This window comes from Pseudophryne corroboree, chromosome 1, assembly GCF_028390025.1.
Source record: "Pseudophryne corroboree isolate aPseCor3 chromosome 1, aPseCor3.hap2, whole genome shotgun sequence".
NCBI classification, from domain to species: domain Eukaryota; kingdom Metazoa; phylum Chordata; class Amphibia; order Anura; family Myobatrachidae; genus Pseudophryne; species Pseudophryne corroboree.
Window position 1 is genome coordinate 233,784,203 of NC_086444.1, and position 19,213 is coordinate 233,803,415.

Here is a 19,213-nt window from a genome sequence, read left to right on the forward strand (position 1 = left end):
CTGGACAGCGTATCACCTTCTCTGGAAGTGAAACGGCAACACGACTGGATTCTATATATTCCAAAGTCGCAGTTGGTTCCTACAGCTCATCTGCCTCGCCTAGGCATGATCCTAGACACAGACCAGAAGAGGGTTTATCTCCCGATAGAGAGAGCTCAGGAGCTCATGACACTGGTCAGGAATCTATTGAAAACCAAAACAGGTGTCAGTGCATCACTGCACTCGAGTCCTGGGAAGGATGATGGCATCATACGAGGCCATCCCCTTCGGCTGGTTCCATGCACAATGGAACTTACTGGACAAGTGGTCCGGATCACATCTTCAGATGCATCGGTTAATCACCCTATCCCCCAGGGCCAGGGTGTCTCTCCTGTGGTGGCTGCGGAGTGCTCACCTTCTCGAGGGCCGCAGATTCGGCATTCAGGACTGGGTCCTGGTGACCACGGATGCAAGCCTCCGAGGGTGGGGGGCAGTTACACAGGGAAGAAAATTCCAAGGTTTGTGGTCAAGCCAACAGACTTGCCTTCACATCAATATCCTGGAACTAAGGGCCATATACAACGCCCTAAGTCAAGCGGAGTTCCTGCTTCGCGACCAACCGGTTCTGATCCAGTCAGACCGCAGGGGCTCATGTAAACCGCCAGGGCGGCACAAGGAGCATGGTGGCGAGGGTAGAAGCCACCAGAATTCTTCGCTGGGCGGAGAATCAAGTAAGCGCACTGTCAGCAGTGTTCATTCCGGGAGTGGACACGACCTCCACCCGGAGTTGGTGACTTCATCAGGAAGTCTTCACGCAGTTTTGCAAATTGATGGAAACTGCCTCAGGTGGACTACATGGCGTCCCACCTCAATAAAAAGATAAAAAAAAAAAAAAGGTTTTACGCTGGGTCAAGGGACTCTCAGGCGATAGCTGTGGTCGCACTAGTAACACCGTGGGTGTTCCAGTCGGTCTATATATTCCCTCCTCTTCCTCTCAGACCCAAGGGCTGAGAATTGTAATAAACGGAGGAGTGTGAACAATATTATTTGCTCCGGATTGGCCAAGAAGGACTCGGTACCCGGAACTGCAAGAAATGCTCTCAGAGGACCCATGGCCTCTGCCTCTCAGTCAGGACATGTTGCAACAGGGACCCTGTCTGATCCAAGACTTACCGCGGCTGCGTTGGACGGCATGGCGGTTGAACGCCGGATCCTAGCAGAAAAGGGCATTCCGGATGCAGTTATTCCTACGCTGATAAAGGCTAGGAAAGACGTGACAGCAAGACTTTTTCACTGTATATGGCGAAAATAGGTTGCTTGGTGTGTGGCCGGGAAGGCCCTACAGAGAAATTCCAGGGGGGTCGATTCCTGCACTTCCTACAGTCAGGAGTGACTATGGGCCTAAAATTAGGATCCATAAAGGCCAAGATTTTGGCCCTATCCCTTTTTCTCTCAAAAAGAACTGGCTTCACTGCCTGAAGTTCGGACGTTGTTACAGGGGTGCTGCATATTCAGCCCCTTTTGTGCCTCCAGTGGCACCTTGGGATCTTAACGTGTGTTGGATTCCTAAAATCCCACTGGTTTGAGCCACTTAAGACCGTGGAGCTAAAATATCTCATGTGGAAAGTGGTCATGCTTTTGGCCTTAGCTTGGACTAGGCGTGTGTCAGAATTGGCGGCTTTGTCATGTAAAAGCCCATATCTGATCTTCCATATGGAAAGGGCAGAATGGAGGACTCGTCCCCAATTTCTCCCTAAGGTGGTATCATCGTTTCATTTGAACCTACCTATTGTGGTGCCTGCGGCTACTAGGGACTTGGAGGATTCCAAGTTGCTGGACGTAGTCCGGGCCCTGAAACTTTATGTTTCCAGGACGGCTAGAGTCAGAAAAACTGACTCGCTATTTATCCTGCATGCACCCAACAAGCTGGGTGCTCCTGCTTCAAAGCAGACTATTGCTCGCTAGATCTGTAGCACGATTCAGCTTGCACATTCTGCGGCTGGACTGCCGCATCCTAAATCAGTAAAAGCCCATTCCACGAGGAAAGTGGGCTCTTCTTGGGCGGCTGCCCGAGGGGTCTCGGCTTTACAACTTTGCCGAGCTGCTACTTGGTCGGGTTCAAACACTTTTGCAAACTTCTACAAGTTTGATACCCTGGCTGAGGAGGACCTTGAGTTTGCTCATTCGGTGCTGCAGAGTCATCCGCACTCTCCCGCCCGTTTGGGAGCTTTGGTATAATCCCCATGGTCCTTACGGAGTACCCAGCATCCACTAGGACGTCAGAGAAAATAAGAATTTACTAACCGGTAATTCTATTTCTCGTAGTCCGTAGTGGATGCTGGGAGCCCGTCCCAAGTGCGGACTCTCTGCAATACATGTATATAGTTATTGCTTAACTAAAGGGTTATTGTATGAGCCATCTGTTGAGAGAGGCTCAGTTATTGTTCATACTGTTAACTGGGTATAGTTATCACGAGTTGTACGGTGTGATTGGTGTGGCTGGTATGAGTCTTACCCTGGATTCCAAATCCTTTCCTAGTAATGTCAGCTCTTCCGGGCACAGTTTCCCTAACTGAGGTCTGGAGGAGGGGCATAGAGGGAGGAGCCAGTGCACACCAGATATAGTACCTAATCTTTCTTTTAAGAGTGCCCAGTCTCCTGCGGAGCCCGTCTTTACCCCATGGTCCTTACGGAGTACCCAGCATCCACTACGGACTACGAGAAATAGAATTACCGGTGAGTAAATTCTTATTTTTTTTTTTTAATTGCTATTATCCATACAACATTGATAGTGGCAAAACGGTCAGCCATCTCTATGCTAGGACACACTTAAAATATTGCCTTTGGCACTGAGTTTGGCAGGGTTGGCTCTGCCCCCACAGCACAGCATCATCCTCAATCATCTATCCCCACCCCTTGCAAAGCAGATATCCTGATCACTTATCCCCCCACTGTACAGCAGCCACGATCACCTATCCCCCACCCCTCACAAGCAACCAGATCAGATACTTTTTTTTTTTTTTTCCAAAAGTGTTTTTATTGCAAATTGTACAATAAATTTAACAATTGAACAAAACAAAAAGAGAATCATTGCATACATTTTCCAACAATTTTCCTTCCTCCAGGTATAATAAAATAGACACTTATGACGGTTTTTATGTTGTAATCATATAAAAGAGAAAAAAAACAACGGACTTAAAAAAGGAAAAGAAAAAAAAAATAGTGGGAAAGAAAGGGAGAGAAAGAGGAGAGAAAGCAAAAAAGGAAAAAAAGAGGAATTGTAAGCCATGCATGTCCAAGTCATCCTCCAGGTTTTAATTTAGGGAGATAGGTGGATCTTGTATGAATATTCTAGTTTTATACCAGAGGGTCATACGGAAACATTTATGTATTTGCTATTTGCTGTCTGGTTTCTATGGGTAAGGTGTCTATGTAACTTTCCCATATTGAAAAAAATTGTTCAGTTTGAGAATCCTTATGAAGCGTAGTTTCAGTCCATTCAAGTTTAAACACTTGAAACAATTTTTCCTTGAACATATTAAGTGATGGGGGTGTGGAGGAAATCCATTGTTGTAATATGCATTTTTTAGCTACCGAGGAGATAAACAGTAGTAGCTTTTTACATCCCACTGAAATTTTAGGAATGTTTGTCAAGAAGCAGAGTATAGCCCATTCTGGTGTCAATGAAAGAAAATGCACCAAGTGATCCACTGCATACTGTCTTATTGTTAATCAAAAACATTGGATCATGGGACATTCTCATAGGCAATGGTATAAAGTTGCTTCAAGGCAATTACATTTATGACATTTAGACGTAGTAGTCATACCAATGAGACTACAACGATGCAGAGATAAGTATATAGAAAACTTTGAAAAACATATCTCTGTATGATGTGGCGGATATTGTTTTAATAGAGTACAGTAAAGTTCTCAGAATATCCTTCTCTTCTAAGCTGGGAAATTGTGATTGCCATTTAGTAATGCCTGTTTGAAATTGGCCTGTGTGATAGGGCTGTCTCAATATTTTATAAAAATAAGTTATGGCTTTTTTGGAGTAACTCACATTTAGAAAGGCCTCATCCCGTTAATTATGCCAGTTTTCCGCGCTTAGATAAGTTATTACGTTGTTAGTTTAATGTTGCACCTGGAGAAAGGCTAAGTCACACAATGGCAAAAAAGTCATAGCGGGATTTTGCTTGAGTCAAAGGGGCTTTTTTGAGTCAAAATTTGCGAGGTGCCTTACTGAGCAAATTCCCTGGACATGCCATGATCCAAATGGTTGTGTTGCCATACCATGTTGGAAATTACCATTGCCTAAAAAGGGAAGATGTAGAGAATATAGAGTGTGAAGTTTGGCTTTATTACGTGTCGTGTGCCATGTCGACATTAGTAATGGGTTGTCCAATAAATGCTTAAGAATGTCATGTTTAGGTAAATGCAAAAAGCAGGTTAGATCGAGGTTTGGGAGAAACTGTTGTTCTAGTGTATAATTGGCATATTGGTTCTTCTTCTGGAGCCAATCTTTGATGTACCTACAGGTAGCTGCTAGATTATATAGTTTAACATTGGGAAAATGTATTCCTCCCTCCTCTCTGGTTTTCTGTAATATTTTTAAACTGATTCTTGGTCTTTTCTTAGACCATATAAAGTTCCGGAATAATTCCACTATTTTCTTTTCATCCGATAACGTAAGTATAAGTGGGAGAACTTGCAGCGGATATAATAATTTTTGAAAAGTGATAAGTTTAATTAAATTAGCCCTACCCAAGTACGATAATTGGAGGTGCTGCCATCCTTCCAACTCTGTCCCCAGTTTTGCAATAAGTGGGGTTATATTTGCATAATATAAATTATGTATGTTTTTGGTTAGTTTTATCCCCAAGTACTGTATCTGAGAAGAGGTCCATCGCAATCCTCCCAGAGGGGTGTTAGGTTTATAGGGGTGACTCCCTGAGGCCATTGCTGTCGACTTAGATAAATTTATCCTAAATCCGGAGATTGAGCCATAATAATTACGTTTTTCAAATAGGGGTTCCAGGCTATCTCGTGGGTTAGAAACAAAAAGTAATAAATCGTCAGCAAAGGCCTGCAATTTTAATTCCTGATTCCCAATCTTCGCCCCTTGGAGGGTCGTCCATTGTTGTAAGTAGCGCAAAAGGGGGTCCAATGCTAGATTGAATAGCAAAGGTGACAATGGACAACCCTGTCCTGTCCCTCGTTGCATCAGTAAAGACTTGCCGAGGCGGCCATTTATCAACAATCTGGTGCTAGGGTCTAAGTAAAAATATTTAATCATCTCTACAAAGGTAGTTCCGAAGTCTCTAAAATCCAGAACTTTAAATAGATATTCCAATAAAATTTTGTCAAAGGTCTTCTCGGTGTCTAAAATTAATATCACAGTTGATGATGCAGTGTTTGTTTGTGAAGAGGTTAGTACTGCTATAGCTGAGCGAATTCCTAGAACAGAGTGGCGACCCGTTGTAAAGCCTAGCTGGTGTGGTGTTAAAAGAATTGGCATTAAATCTTGTAATCTAGTAGATAATATTTTGGCTAAGATTTTGTAGTCTTGATTTAACAGTGCAATTGGCCTATAGGATTCCACTTGAGAAGTGTCTTTATCTGGTTTAGGTAATAAAAGTGTTAGGGCTTCATTAAATGATGGTTAAGCGATTTTGTCATCAAATATTTGTTGGAATAAAGCCAGAAGCGTTGGGATGATATCAGTTTTTAGTATTTTGTAATAATTTGCATTAAGTCCGTCAGGGCCCGGTGCTTAATTTAGTTTGAGGGAATCTATGGCTGTGAGAATTTCTTGTTCTGTTATCGAACTATTGAGGTAATCTTTCTGTTCTGTTGTCAGTTTGGGTAACCCCACTGTTTCTAAGAAATCCATAATGTCTTTTTGATTAGGATCACTAGATTTATATAAATCAGTAAAGTATGACTCTAGCAGATTTAAAATCTCAGGGTAAGAAGTGAGGATTTAACCAGAACTGCGGTCCTGAAGTTTAGTAATGTAACATTTTTTCTTTTGCTGTTTGGCCATAAAGGCTAAAAGTCGACCTGACTTGCCACCCCAACGATAATATTGGTTTCTCATATAATCAGTCCTGAGTTTTGCTTCTTGCAAAAGAAAGGCTTCTAGTAAACCCTTCTCTTGTAGATAAGTAGTTTTGTTTTCCTCTGTAGCTGAAGTTAAATACTGATGGTGTGAATGACGTAATCTGCTGGTTAAAGAGTGTAATTGTTCTTTTTTATCTGTATTACGCTTAGCCACATAAGATATGATGTGGCCGCGCATCACTGCCTTCGAGGCCTCCCAGAATAAGACTATATTGTCCCAATGTTGTATATTATCATCTACATAGGCCTGCCAATTAATTTTAAGATGTTTTTGGAAATCATCATTTTGGGATAAATATGTTGGAAATCGCCATAATCTAGAGGTGCAGAGGGGGCTCTTCCTTTCTATGTCACACGTTATAGGGGCATGATCCGAGATTATAATGTTATCTATGAAGGTATGAGAAACCCGGGTGAAAAAGGAATCTTCTAGTAGGATATAGTCCAATCGTGTAAAGGTGTCATGAACTCTAGAATGATAAGTGTATTCTCTGCTAGTACCATTCCAAAGTCTCCAGACATCTAGCAGTGCATGCTGAGAACATAAAAAGGATATGCCTTCTCTGTGATTAGAAGATGGGGTCACTGGAGAATCAGAATGATCCAAGTGTGGATCATGTAGTGAGTTCATGTCACCTCCAACAATCAAGTTAGGAGTAGCATGTTGCATTAACAAGTTAGAAATGGATTGAAAGAATGTCAAATTGGGTGAATTAGGGGCATAAAGGTTTAGCAAGGTGAAGTGTTCACCATGTATCGTTACATTAAGCATGAGGTATCTACCTTCTGAGTCAGCTATAGTCTTAGTTACTTCGTAATCGAGGTTCCTAGCAAATAGAATAGCCACCCCTCTTGTTTTTTTACAATAAGAGGCCGAAAAACAATCCCCTAACCAAGGACTTTTTAAAGTGGAAGGTGATTTTTTTAACCAGTGAGTTTCTTGTAAGATGATGATGTCTGGATGTGCCCGTTTTAAGTGTGTGAGGACTCTACGTCTTTTGATAGTTGAATTCAGGCCAGCAACGTTCCACGATAATAATCTGAAGGAATTTGAAGTAACCTGTGGGATTTTCAAGTTAGGTACCTGTGTTTGTGTCATCCTATACCATTCCGGACATGTGTTGCGTGCAGTTTGAGTCAGACATATGGGTCACCTGCTCTGTCCCAGCAAGCAGAGCACATGGGGGTGGACTTACAAGGTCCAAACCAAGACCTGGACATGCAAGGCTTGAGAAGAAAAAGAGGAAAAGAAGAAAAGGGGGGAAGAGAAAAGAAAGAAAAAAAAGAAAGGGAAGAACAAAAAAAAAAAAACAACCAATTCAACATTAACAGTAGACATATTACTTTTAAGTTTGATGCATTACCCATTATAGTTAGGGAAAGCAATCAAAACCACACAAGAAGCAATCCACAATGTGGTATCACTAACAATATTAACTTATAACAGTGTAAACTTTCACCCGTTTGGGGACGGACTATTAGTTTGGGTAGAATGAGTGATTTTGAAGTAATTTCTGGCTTGGATGGGATCATCAAACATTTGTGTTTTGCCTTCAGCAGTTACTCTGAGTTTGGCAGGGTACAAAAGAGCGAAGTTAATGTTATTTTCAAAAAGATGTTTACATATGGGGGTAAATTCTCAGTGTTTTTGAGTGACTGAATTTGAAAAATCTTGAAAAATCAGGATTTGAAAATCACGCACCTTAAGGGTACGACGTTGTCTATACACCATTAGAATGTTTTCTTTGTCCCTGTAATTCAAAAATTTTGCTATGACCAGCTGCGGTCTTGAATCTCGAGTCTCTCTGACTGGTCCTATACGGTGTGCTCGTTCAATCATGACTGAGCCTTATGAGGTGGGAACGTTCAGTATAGATATGATGTCAGTGCTAAGGAGATCCATCAAGTCTGTTCCCTTTACAGATTCAGGGATGCCCAGGAACCTCAAATTACTCCTCCTGGTTCTATTTTCTAAATCTTCTAGTTTGGCTTCTAGCTTGATATTAAGATGGGCTTGTGCCTCAGCGTACTGTTTGAGTTCTGAAATGGCATCTTTGTTAGTACTAGTGCGTTGTTCCACCTCAACCAAACGTTTAGTGTTTGTTTCTAGATGTGATAGGATGGTATTTATAGAGGCCTGAATGGCGTCCAGTTTGTGTTCTATTTGTGATGCTTGTGCTGGGTTCAGCAAACTAGAGGAATCACCTGTGCCTCCCAAAGGGGGGCTTTCTGGAGGTGTGATGGAAGGTGAAGAGGTAACTGAGTTATGGGCAGCAGAGCCCGGGGTTTGGGTGTTTTTAACCTTAGTTTTGTTTTTCATGGTTGATACTTGGGATCTATCTAAAAATTTGTCCATGCTATGAGCGTTTAGCTTGAGCCAGAAATTGGGTAAGCCCCCAGAGAGGTACGAAAAGTGTCACATAGTATAACAATCCAGTTAGTGACCCATTAAAGATTTGAATCACATTTTATTTATTTATTTTATCCCTTCTTTCCCTTTCCTGTGTTAAGCTGGATAACAAATTCCTTGTGAAATTCTACGTCACAATTGAATGTATACAATCCAACGAACTGTATCTAAATTTGTTGTTAGTGACAGTAATAGTTCAATATGATAAAAAGGGGGATACTGTACTTAAGCAAATGGCCTATAGTAGTACCGACGGTGCTATCTGTAGACCAATAAATATTACTGTGTGTATTGTTATAATGTAATAAATTTCAGCATCTAGACTCAAAGAATATAAACCTTAAACTTAAAGCGTTTGTGTTTTTAATATTAAGAGAAATTTGTATATTAGCCAAACTGCATACTGGATATACAATATTTAACTTGAGCACCTGTAATATAGGTAAGTATTTAGGCTATATAATTTTCTAGAGAGGCAGTACCTAGATAAGAGCTTTAGGTGGCACTGTTGTACAAGAGTATGTCTGGCTATACAATACTTAACTCAAGTGTCAGTAATACAGGTAACAAGTATTTAGACTATGCAATTTTCTAGAAAGGTAATACCTTGATAGGAACTCTAGGTGGCACCGTGGCACATGAATAATGTGTCTGAATATACAATATTTAACTTGAATGTGAAATTACAAAATAGAATATTATACCACTGTATAACCTCCCAAACACAGTACCTGTCGGTGGATATCAGCAAAGGATATCGGTTAGAGGAGAGTAAAGATTAAAACATAAAAATAAAAACAAACAGAAATAAGCTGGAAGAAAAGTCTGACATCTGATCAGTGGCAACTGAATCCATAGGCAGCAGCACTGGTTTAGCTATAGAGCAGAGACAGTCACTGTTAAACATTTTTTACAAAAATGGCTGTTGGTCTGGACATCATGGGATGTGAGTCAGCAATTGCACTGCCCTGCAATATGACCCAGCACGCTGGTAACTCAGTAGGAAAGTAGTTTAGGTCCACCACAGGATCCTAACCAATTCTCCCCATCCAAATGCAAAGACTGTGTGAGGATGGTCTTGACGAGACACTGGTTACCAGATGGTAGAGAAAAATCACTGTACACTGAATAAGCTATGGTAAGGTAAGACCCTTTTCCAAAGTGTAAAACACGCTGGTGATGGTGTAGCAGTCTCTATACACTAAAGCAGGTACCAGAGTCTCCCCCAGTCCCCAAATATTGCCCAGTGTACGCTGGAGAATCACTGAGTTTTTGCTTAGATCAATTTAGGGTATTTAGGAGCGCCACTGATCCCGGTCCCAGGTGCAGTGGGGCCCAGCAATGAGAGCAGTAACTTCTTCCCTGGTTGTCTAGGTAGCGCCAGACATGGTATATCCAGCCAAGGATCCCGCTATCCCTCAGCTTCCTCAGGGCCAGGCACCACACATCAGCTCACCTGTTTGCGGTGGAATAGGGCTCAGCGTCTGGTCTGGGAGAGTTCTCCGGTGTGTAGCCAAGTTCAGGGGCGGGTGAAGCGGACGCCGGGCAACAGCAGCTCCCGCCACCGGCGGGTGTGCAGGTCTCAGATCCACTGGCCCAACTCCGGAGGCTCGGTGCAGGGAATCAGGGAGTAGCGTCGGATGCGACCTCTGGCCGCGCAGTCCCGGCGACGTGCGTGAACGGCCAGCAGCGCCGAGCTCAGAGATACCAGCAAAGGGGCCAGGCGCGTCGTTGGGCGCAGGGCGGGCAGAGCAGATGTGGTAAAGGATACTGCCGCACCGTCCAGCCGCAGATGTCTTCCAGCAATCAGAGCCAGGAAAGATCGTCGGGCGAAGTCCTCCAGGCGGCAAATACAGTGGCAAAGAGCAGGAGAGGGTCCGCACCACACTTCCAGTGGGAGAGATCAGACGAGGTGAGTCCCGTCAGCGCTGCCGGGACCCGGCGCCACACTTCCCATGAGAAGGAGCAGTCAGAGCAGGTGCGATTCCCGATCCCTCCAGTCGCACAGCACCTGCAGATATTATCCAGTAGGGAGAACCGCCCCTGTCAGCACAGCCCGGGCTACAGGATTAGAGCGCAGTTCCAGCGGCAATGCGCTTCAAACTAGCCAGATCACTAGTTGCTTCCACAGACACAAATCCACCTCACCAGTGTGTCGGAGAGTCTGTTTTATGAGGCCCTGTTAGTGTGTAGGCTCCGTTAGGGTAGAGCCAGATCAGATACTTTTACCTCCCACCACAGCAGCCCCATCACTTCCCTCGCCACATACAACAGCCAGTATTCCCCCCCTTCTCTCCCTCTTTCATCATCTTCTTCCCCTCTTTCACCATCCCCCTGCTTTCAGCATCTCTCCCCCTCTCTTTTAGCCTCTCCTCCCTCTTTCAGCATCTCTCCTTTTCTCTTTCAGCTTCTCTCCCTTTTCTTTCAACATTTCCCACTGTTTTTCATCAACCCCCCCCCCTTCCCCGTTTCAGCATTTCTCCACCTCTCTCATTCAGCATCCACCACGCTCTCCCTCATTGTCTGCTCCTCTTTTATCTTTAAATGAAAGATATGAAATTCCATACACAAAAAACTTTTCAGTTTCACATGTCCTATTAAGGCTTCATGATCAAGGGTTAGAACATTTTTCTGAAATTTTAGATCATGTGTAAGAATCCTTAATGGGAAAGTTTTTTTTTTTTTGTCTATGAAATAATATATTTGGTCATATCAGTAAATTTCATGTCTATCATTTAATATACATGTTGGCAATTAATAAAAAGTTAAAAGAAAATATGCAGGTGCACACTCTAAGCACTAAGAACGCTGGTAATCGGAAGCATTCTAATACATCGTCCAGTGCAACACAGACGGTGTAATGGTTAGCATTACTGCCTCACAGCACGGAGGTCATGGGCTCAATTCAGGCAGTTTGCCGTGTGCTGGAGTCCGGACTGTGGTGCTGTGCTTGTGTAGATCTCAGGGAAAAACAGCAGCGGGAGATGTCCTTGTAAGGACATCTCACGCTGCTGTTTTTCCCTGAGATCTACACAAGCACAGCACCACAGTCCGGACTCCAGCACACAGCAAACTGCCTGAATTCTGCAGCTACGAACGGCGTCCTCCCTCCCCGGTGAACTGAATAGAACACCGCCGCTCCCACCAACCACAACGGATTCCGCATGCTGACAGCCAGCCTCACATGAGACTCTAAGGAATAAGTGGTGAGCACAAAATTGTTTGGCGGTCGGGGGAGGTAGTAACATAGCGCCCATCGTTTATACAGCTGAAAATTCACCATCTAGTGAACACCATTCACATTCCCTAAAACAAATTGGGACTTTATAATTTGCTTTGGAGCGAACCAGCCACACTGGTCTTTTGGATGTGGACATCTGTGCAATATACAATTGGGATACAGTATATGGCAGCTTGTAAATAATATCAGCAGTGAGAATAATTATTTTATGAAAATATGCATTGCATTTTTTATGCTTTTATTTTATGTGATTGAATAAAATGTTTATATAGTAATGATCGGTATCTAGCGCTCTCTTGTGATATGGCATGTTTCACAATTACTTGATAATTGGATACCCCCATAGTATAGTAAATGATTATTATTTTTTGAAAAGTTTTTATCTCTGTGATCTACTCGGTTTGATACAGTACTATTTTTTTTAATAGAATAAATGAGTTTCATTAATATAAACCCATGACCCATGTATTTACTTTAGAAAAAAAAATATTTAAAATATTATTGATATTCCCTGTGACAAGTACTGCTATAACTATCCTTGGAGGTGTACTAACCCAGTTTTATTCAAAGATGACTCAAGACATATTTCCACGTATGAAGTATTTATTCTGAATATAAGAACATTTGTAAAATAAACGTATTATAAATTGCTCTGTATAAATAAATGAAGTTTATTTATTTTTTTTACATTTATTTTTTGTATCAAATTAACATACAATGACCATTTGACAAAAGCAGGAATATTGGGGAAGGCATGGAAAAATGTCGGTGAGTTCCAGTCTGTTGAGAAGACAATACAGTTTATGAAACCTTCATTATAGTAACTGGCTGATTACATTCTGATGTTGGTTGGCATGGAAAGTCAGTAGAAAAGTAGCACATTAAGGAAGTGATTCAAAAAGCATAAATCCATGCAGTACCCCGAAATACAAAGAATCAATTCACTACTCGGGTGAGAATATTCTTAGAGAGAAACTATCAGCAACAGTGAAAAGCCCTTTACTACTGTATTATAATAATAATCTTACTGCTCTTTGCTCATGTCCAGTATTTCTGCTATAGGAGCTGCACCAGTTACAAAGTAATTCAGGTTAAATAACAATCAAAAACTTGATTTTGTAAATCTTTCTTAACAATCAAAGTCTGACAAGTTAATTTTGCAAATCTTTCACTTAGTTATATAAATTATTTGTACATGTGTCTCATGAGTAAAGAAAATCTCCAGAAAGCAACTGAGCATTAGGTACAAGCATTTGTCCAGGAATGTGGCAGTTCCACATTAATACATAAATCTCAATGCGTTCTTAGTGCAAGTTATTAGTGGAAAACGGGGCAATTATCGGTTTCAGAACATAGTTTAATGTGGTAATTATTTTGCCTGTGTTAATACAAATTAACAAATGTCTTAATCTATGTGTACTTGTATATACACTACACGTGTGCCCAATAGAAGTTATGCAATTAGCTGATATTAGATCCAGGCCGCATTAAGGCTGGCAATAAGTGAGATTCAACAGAGTCTTATCCAGATTATTGGACCTATAGTTGCATCAACCCTTTTGTTATGACAAGAGAAGAATTACAATTTAGGTATGTATTTTTGTATGAACTGTGGGAAAGTACGGCATAATTTGGATGCCACCTAAATAATTTTTTTTTAATCACAGTATGTTATTGAACGTAGTGCTATTTTTTTGAAAGAAAAAAATATTAAAATGTACTTATAATCAAATTTGTCACTGCTCATTACAATAATATTTAATCCGGTCTTGTCAAGATAAATGTTAAAAAATAAAAAAGTTAAATGTTTTTCAAAGAGATGCCATTTAATGAATCTAGTCCCAGGTTTTATTAAAAATGTATAAAAAAAATTGCAAACATTAGATCCCGTTCTGCAGAAGTATTAGATCAGTAAATTTTTGTGTTTTTTTTTTTTAAACATAATGGGAGTTAAAAAATAGTATGTTAAAAATAAAATTGAATGGTGTTTTGAGTAAGAATTATTCTGTATTCTATAAAGTTTGTAACAGCTTTTTTAATCATTGCTGTTATATATTTGACAGAATTTATTGCATATAAAAAACTTTTTAAAAATCATTTTTTAATACTGAAAGGTTTTTTCTTAAGTGTACATCAAAGTTTGAACATAATTTCCATACAAAAAAAAAAATGTTATCGCTGAAAAATAGTTTTAATTGGTTTCCAGCCAAAAAACAACTTGTACAATTCACGTTGTGTTCCTTTTTTTTGTTTTATGCTACAAAAACAAAACCTTAGCACACTTGATAACACTTTTTAATTCTAAAAACACTTAATTTATAAAGTATTGTTTTTGCCATTTTTTTGTTTTCAATTGAAACTGTACCTTAAGTCTATAAAAATTACTTGTTTCTTTAGCATATATTTCAATTTACATGATTTAATAGTGTGATTTTTAAACCAAAAAAAAAAAACACCTTAAATCTGAGATTACTTTTTAAGTTTTACCCCATTTCCAGTTAAATGACAGATTCTGTTAGTTTCGGGTTGAGTCATCCTCTGCAAGTGCGAGGAGATATAAGCTTTAATTGCTGTTGTAAGGGTACCCATTGGACTTTTAATTGAGCACCTACAAATACTTATTCCAGACAACCAGTCTGCGCAACTCAACCCATAGCTAAATTAATCTGGGCATTTTATAGAATAATCCCCAATGAAGGCCACTGTGTAATTAAACTACAACAATCCATGGTATCCGGATGATATATAGACAGTGTCTAGTTAAGACAGTCAATAGATAGACACCATATATTAGACAGACATTAGGTCGACATGAAAAAGGTAGACAGTACAAAATGTCGACAGGGTCAAAAGGTCGACATTAAAATGGTTGACATAAAAAAGGTAGACACAGGTTTTACTTAAATTTTACATGTATTTGGACTTTTTCATACCTTCTCTATCCATGTCGGCACAGAGTTAGTTATAAACCTTGTGGCGAGTGCAGGGAGTCACCGAGCCCGAAGATTGGCGAGCAGATGCCTTTCTACAATCGGGGGTCACAGATGAGAAAACTAACCACACTAACCCCCAAAATGCCCCCAAAATTTTGTCTACCTTTTTTATGTTGACCTTTTGACTACTACTGTATGTGCAGCATACATCTAGCATGGCAAATGTGCTTCAAAACATTGGTTGATGTAAAGTAATGTGAACCGGATGGCACTTGATGTCCCGGCTGTCGGGATCCTGGCGCTCAGCATACCGGCGCTGGGATCCCGACAACTATTTTCCCTCTTGGGGTGTCAACGACACCCCTGGAGGGAGAATAAGCGCCACCGTGCCTACAGCGCGGCGAGCGCAGTGAGCCCACAAGGGGCTCTTTTGCGCACGCCCTGCTGCCGGTATTCCGGCAGTCGGGATCCAGGCGCCGGTATGCTGGGCGGCGTGATACAGACAACCGGCAAAGCGTAGTAGACCCATGTGAACCATATAAATTCTATAAGAACAAATGAGGGGATTGTTACTTTATATGTTTTCAAAGTTCATTTGCCACTATTTTAAGGCCAGTTTACTGGAAAATTCTCTTTAGAGAATTCCCTTCTAATGTCTACAGCAGATTTATTAAACCTTTGTATCGACCCACAACAGCTTCCAACAGGATGCACCGAGCTGACCCATATGTGGTGCATTTGGGATTCTGGTGTGATTTATACCAAACTGCCCACAAATCTATTTTTTCAAATTTCTTTTTGAACTAGTAGATCTTTTGGAGTAAATGGGTGGTAGCTATCATGACAGTCATTGCTTGTTGTACCTGGATAATAGCTGGAAATGCTGAAAATATAACAACTTCTGATTTCCACACTAGGGGATGTTCCATACTCTAGAATGTTAGCTATCAAGTTGGTGGTAATTTGTTTACAGTTTAACTAACATATACTGATTAGGGGTTCTCTGGGTTAACGTAGAAGTTAAATATTAGCTTTGCTAGCAGATCGGTGCAGAATAACTTCTGTAATAGAAGCAATTAATGGCGGTATCCTATTAGAGGAGATAAAGCATCGGGTGTGAAAAACGTCAGTTTTTGTGCACTTTTTCCCCAATGTTTTACAGATTATTTTTTTTATAGGCTATCCAATTAAGATCGCCCATAATAAAACAGCTTCAGTGAAACCTGTGTGTTTTCGTAAGAAACTGCACCATTTTCGCTTTAAAACGGGGCTGTTTCCGGGAATTCGGTTTCGCCTGCCGCAGGCACCCAGCGCCGTGACCCCAGCCAGGGAAGTCAGAGCAGTGCCGCATCCCCCCTCTTCCCCTGCAGCAGTCACATGACGGGGAGCAGTCATGTAACTGGGGAGCCGAAGGTGTAGCTCTACCCTGTCTGCACCGGTAGCTGTCAGGAGGCTGCACCCGATGCAGTAACGAAAACCCTGATAAGCCGCAGTACGTACCCAATTATCTGGGCTAATGGGACAGCCCCGGGCGATGTCATTACCCATGGTAAGAGGGGCAGCCTCAGTGATCACATGTATCGTGGGGGAGAAGTCCTGCATCCTCTAAGCAATACAGTGTGTTCTATTGCATGTTCCACATAAATTGAGTGCCCCGAATCTGCTCCTACGCACAGATAAAAGATGGAAGATACATTTAAAGAACATGACTACCCAATGTCAAAAGGCTTTGGGTGGTCATTAATAGGTTAAATTGGCCACATATGGGCAGATCTTTATCAGTGGCCCAACTGGGTAAAATAAGTTTGTTCAATGTCAGACTTTGGAACTTTCCATGTGGTCCATACAAGGATGAGACACATAGCTGCACAGCAGTAATAATCTGAGAACACGGACCCCCATGTCTGATAATGATCTGACCAAGTCTGTTTAGGCTAGGATCAGGCATCGTGCTGGTTTTATGGCACACTCTAGGTGAGTTTCCAATATTTGTAGCAAGCATAAAACTTGAAATGTCTATGGAGTTATTTAGCAATTAGGTTACAACTGTAAGTAATTAGCCATGAAACATATATCATTTCTCTACAACTGTTGCAGTTCTCTATCAATATATTTCTCATGCACTTGATGCATTTAATTTGAATATTTTCATCCGGAGTGAGTATCACTGAAAATGCTTTCACAACAAGAATTATTGCCAGTTACCTAAGAATGCCTGGTGGTAAGTGATGAAATAATCCACTATTTATCCTGATGATACAACATTTATTTATCCTTTATGGTCCCAGTAAACTACTGACTTTGCTCTGTATTACATGGATTCCTGTTGGGGCATTTTCCCATATTTGTGTACAATAATAATCCATTTATTTGATGAGAACACTAAACCTATCCTAGCTTGGAGCCGTCGCCCTGGGGACGGAATGTACACCCTGCATTTATTGTGCAGCTTACCAGAACAAGAGACAGGCAAACATCTGCAAAACTTTTACTAAACTAAAGACATAAGCAAATAACATTTAAAGTGCATCAGATCAGTTTCCCTCTCATCTTCATGGTGGGCTGATATAGAAGTAGTAAAAGCAGAGCTGTCTGTTACTATACAGAACCACATAAACAGCTGCATTCACATTTCAGCACAACTCCCAATCTGCCTGGTGCGACTTGCTGGAAGTAGATTACTATGATGGACACAGGTAGAACACAGCACAATAAAAACTCTGACATTAAAATAATTCCAGACTGTGGTCCATAATAATCAGAAAAGCAATGTGAAAACATTGCAAATAACCATCCACATGTCTGATGCTGGACATATAAATCAGACCATATCCCCACATGTATGTATTGCCTCAGATTCCATAAAGAATCTAATAATTATACAATAAAGAACCACCACAAGAAATTGATCAGAAAAGACAGACGTACTGTAACCGGCACCACCACCCAATGTCATTATTCTCCCTGACCCTATGATAAAACAATGCTTGGCTGCACATGCGGCTTCAGGAGAATACAACTATAAATGTAAGTGACTGACTTACACCTTGAGCAACACAATATCTTGTACATATTAAAAAGCAACATATAAAAAATAGGCTATGAATACAGGTTGACAGTCCCCATATAAAGGAAAATCAAAGCACTTATAGTCACAGTGTACTAAGAAACACAGTCAGCCTCTGTATTAGTTTATGGTATTAAAGCTGTAGGGCATGGATTTATCAAGCACCCATCTGGCTGAGCAGAGAAGGCGCTCTAATGTATTGGTGGAGAGCCCTGCAGTATTGGCCCCCTGGTAATGCTGGTAGTGATCTAGAAAGGTGCATGTTTCTCAGGAGTGATGGGCTTCTTACATCCCTCTCCACTCAGCATACTCTGCACAACGTGGCCTCTCCGCTTGTGCAAGCGTGACATGATTTTGGCACACACCAGTGTCTTACAAAGATAAGTGTATTAGAGACATCACAAGGAGGAAGTGATCTTCTATTTAACTCGTCTCCATGCCACATATTAGGCCCCAATTGTTTTGTATTAGAAGGTGACTTCTTTACTTGGAGAGTGAGTGTTCTGTATATCCAGTCACAACCAGGAGCAGACTGCTGGATAGCACTGCAGATGAGAACCCATCAGTCTGTATTGCAGGCTTGTATGGCACAAACATTGGTTCACAGTGATGTCTCATTAGTATGAGGTCTTGAGTTTTCCTCTTCTAGTAAAGCTATTCTCTGCTTCAGCATCCGCACTTGGGTCTCATGTCTCTCCACCATCGCCATCATTTGGGACTCCAGTTTTTTCAGCTTGTTCTGGTGTTTCTTCTTTGCCTTTTCATATGCGGCCACTAAGTTGCTACTCAGGAAAAACAAAATAAATTATTATAGAGCCACATCACTAAACAAAGGCTGCAGGTTAAGAAAAAAAAAGTTCAAACAGCAAAGCACAAGACGCCAGTTATTTTCCTTAAAATGTGCTGTGAAATCACACCCGATAATACTGTGCGCATCCATCCGCTTCTGTAAAGGTGAGAAGTTCTGTCCCCTTCAAAGTGTTTACTACAAGTGGTCGGAACGAACATGCTGGGCAGATGTATAAATATGCATGTCTAATAGGAAGCATATTATGAGAGGAGAGGGCCCCATGTGTAGTCTCCATCCGGGGCCCCTCCTCTCTAGCCGGCAGCAGCAGTGACAGTGACTATGAACATTAGGTGGTACACAGGTCTCTGGGAAAATGGCACAGTGGCCATTTTCCCGGTGATGGGTACCAGTTAGTGCTCAGAATCACTGTCACGGAACTCTGGCGAGGTAAGTATTGGAAAACTGTGTGTGGTGTGCCCCTGTGGACCCATGTGCACCGCACACACTGCACCAATTATCGATCACAGGCTGAGACACGCCACGAAAATGCTCACAACATGCCTGTGTTTTTTCCACCGCTTCCCATAACTGCCCCAAATGGTCCCTGTCAGTGTGTGAATACATCATCTCTGTGACCACCATTGCAAGAGCACATGTGCAGTGCAAATTA

At 41.4% G+C, this 19,213-nt stretch overlaps 1 protein-coding gene and 1 long non-coding RNA gene across 6 annotated transcripts in view; one reads left to right on the forward strand and one right to left on the reverse strand.

The window, feature by feature from the left end:
- LOC135062539 (uncharacterized) overlaps positions 1-19,213 on the forward strand; it is a 72,559-nt gene that overhangs the window by 3,360 nt on the left and 49,986 nt on the right. The gene's annotated exons all lie outside the window — the stretch shown is intronic.
- MCC (MCC regulator of WNT signaling pathway) overlaps positions 12,339-19,213 on the reverse strand; it is a 652,269-nt gene continuing 645,394 nt past the window's right edge. For all 5 annotated transcript variants that reach the window (XM_063964137.1, XM_063964138.1, XM_063964139.1 and 2 more), the window contains one exon: positions 12,339-18,535. In XM_063964137.1, the coding sequence (XP_063820207.1) occupies positions 18,355-18,535 (181 nt within the window). In that variant the 3' untranslated portion in view covers positions 12,339-18,354. The remainder of the gene's footprint in view (positions 18,536-19,213) is intronic.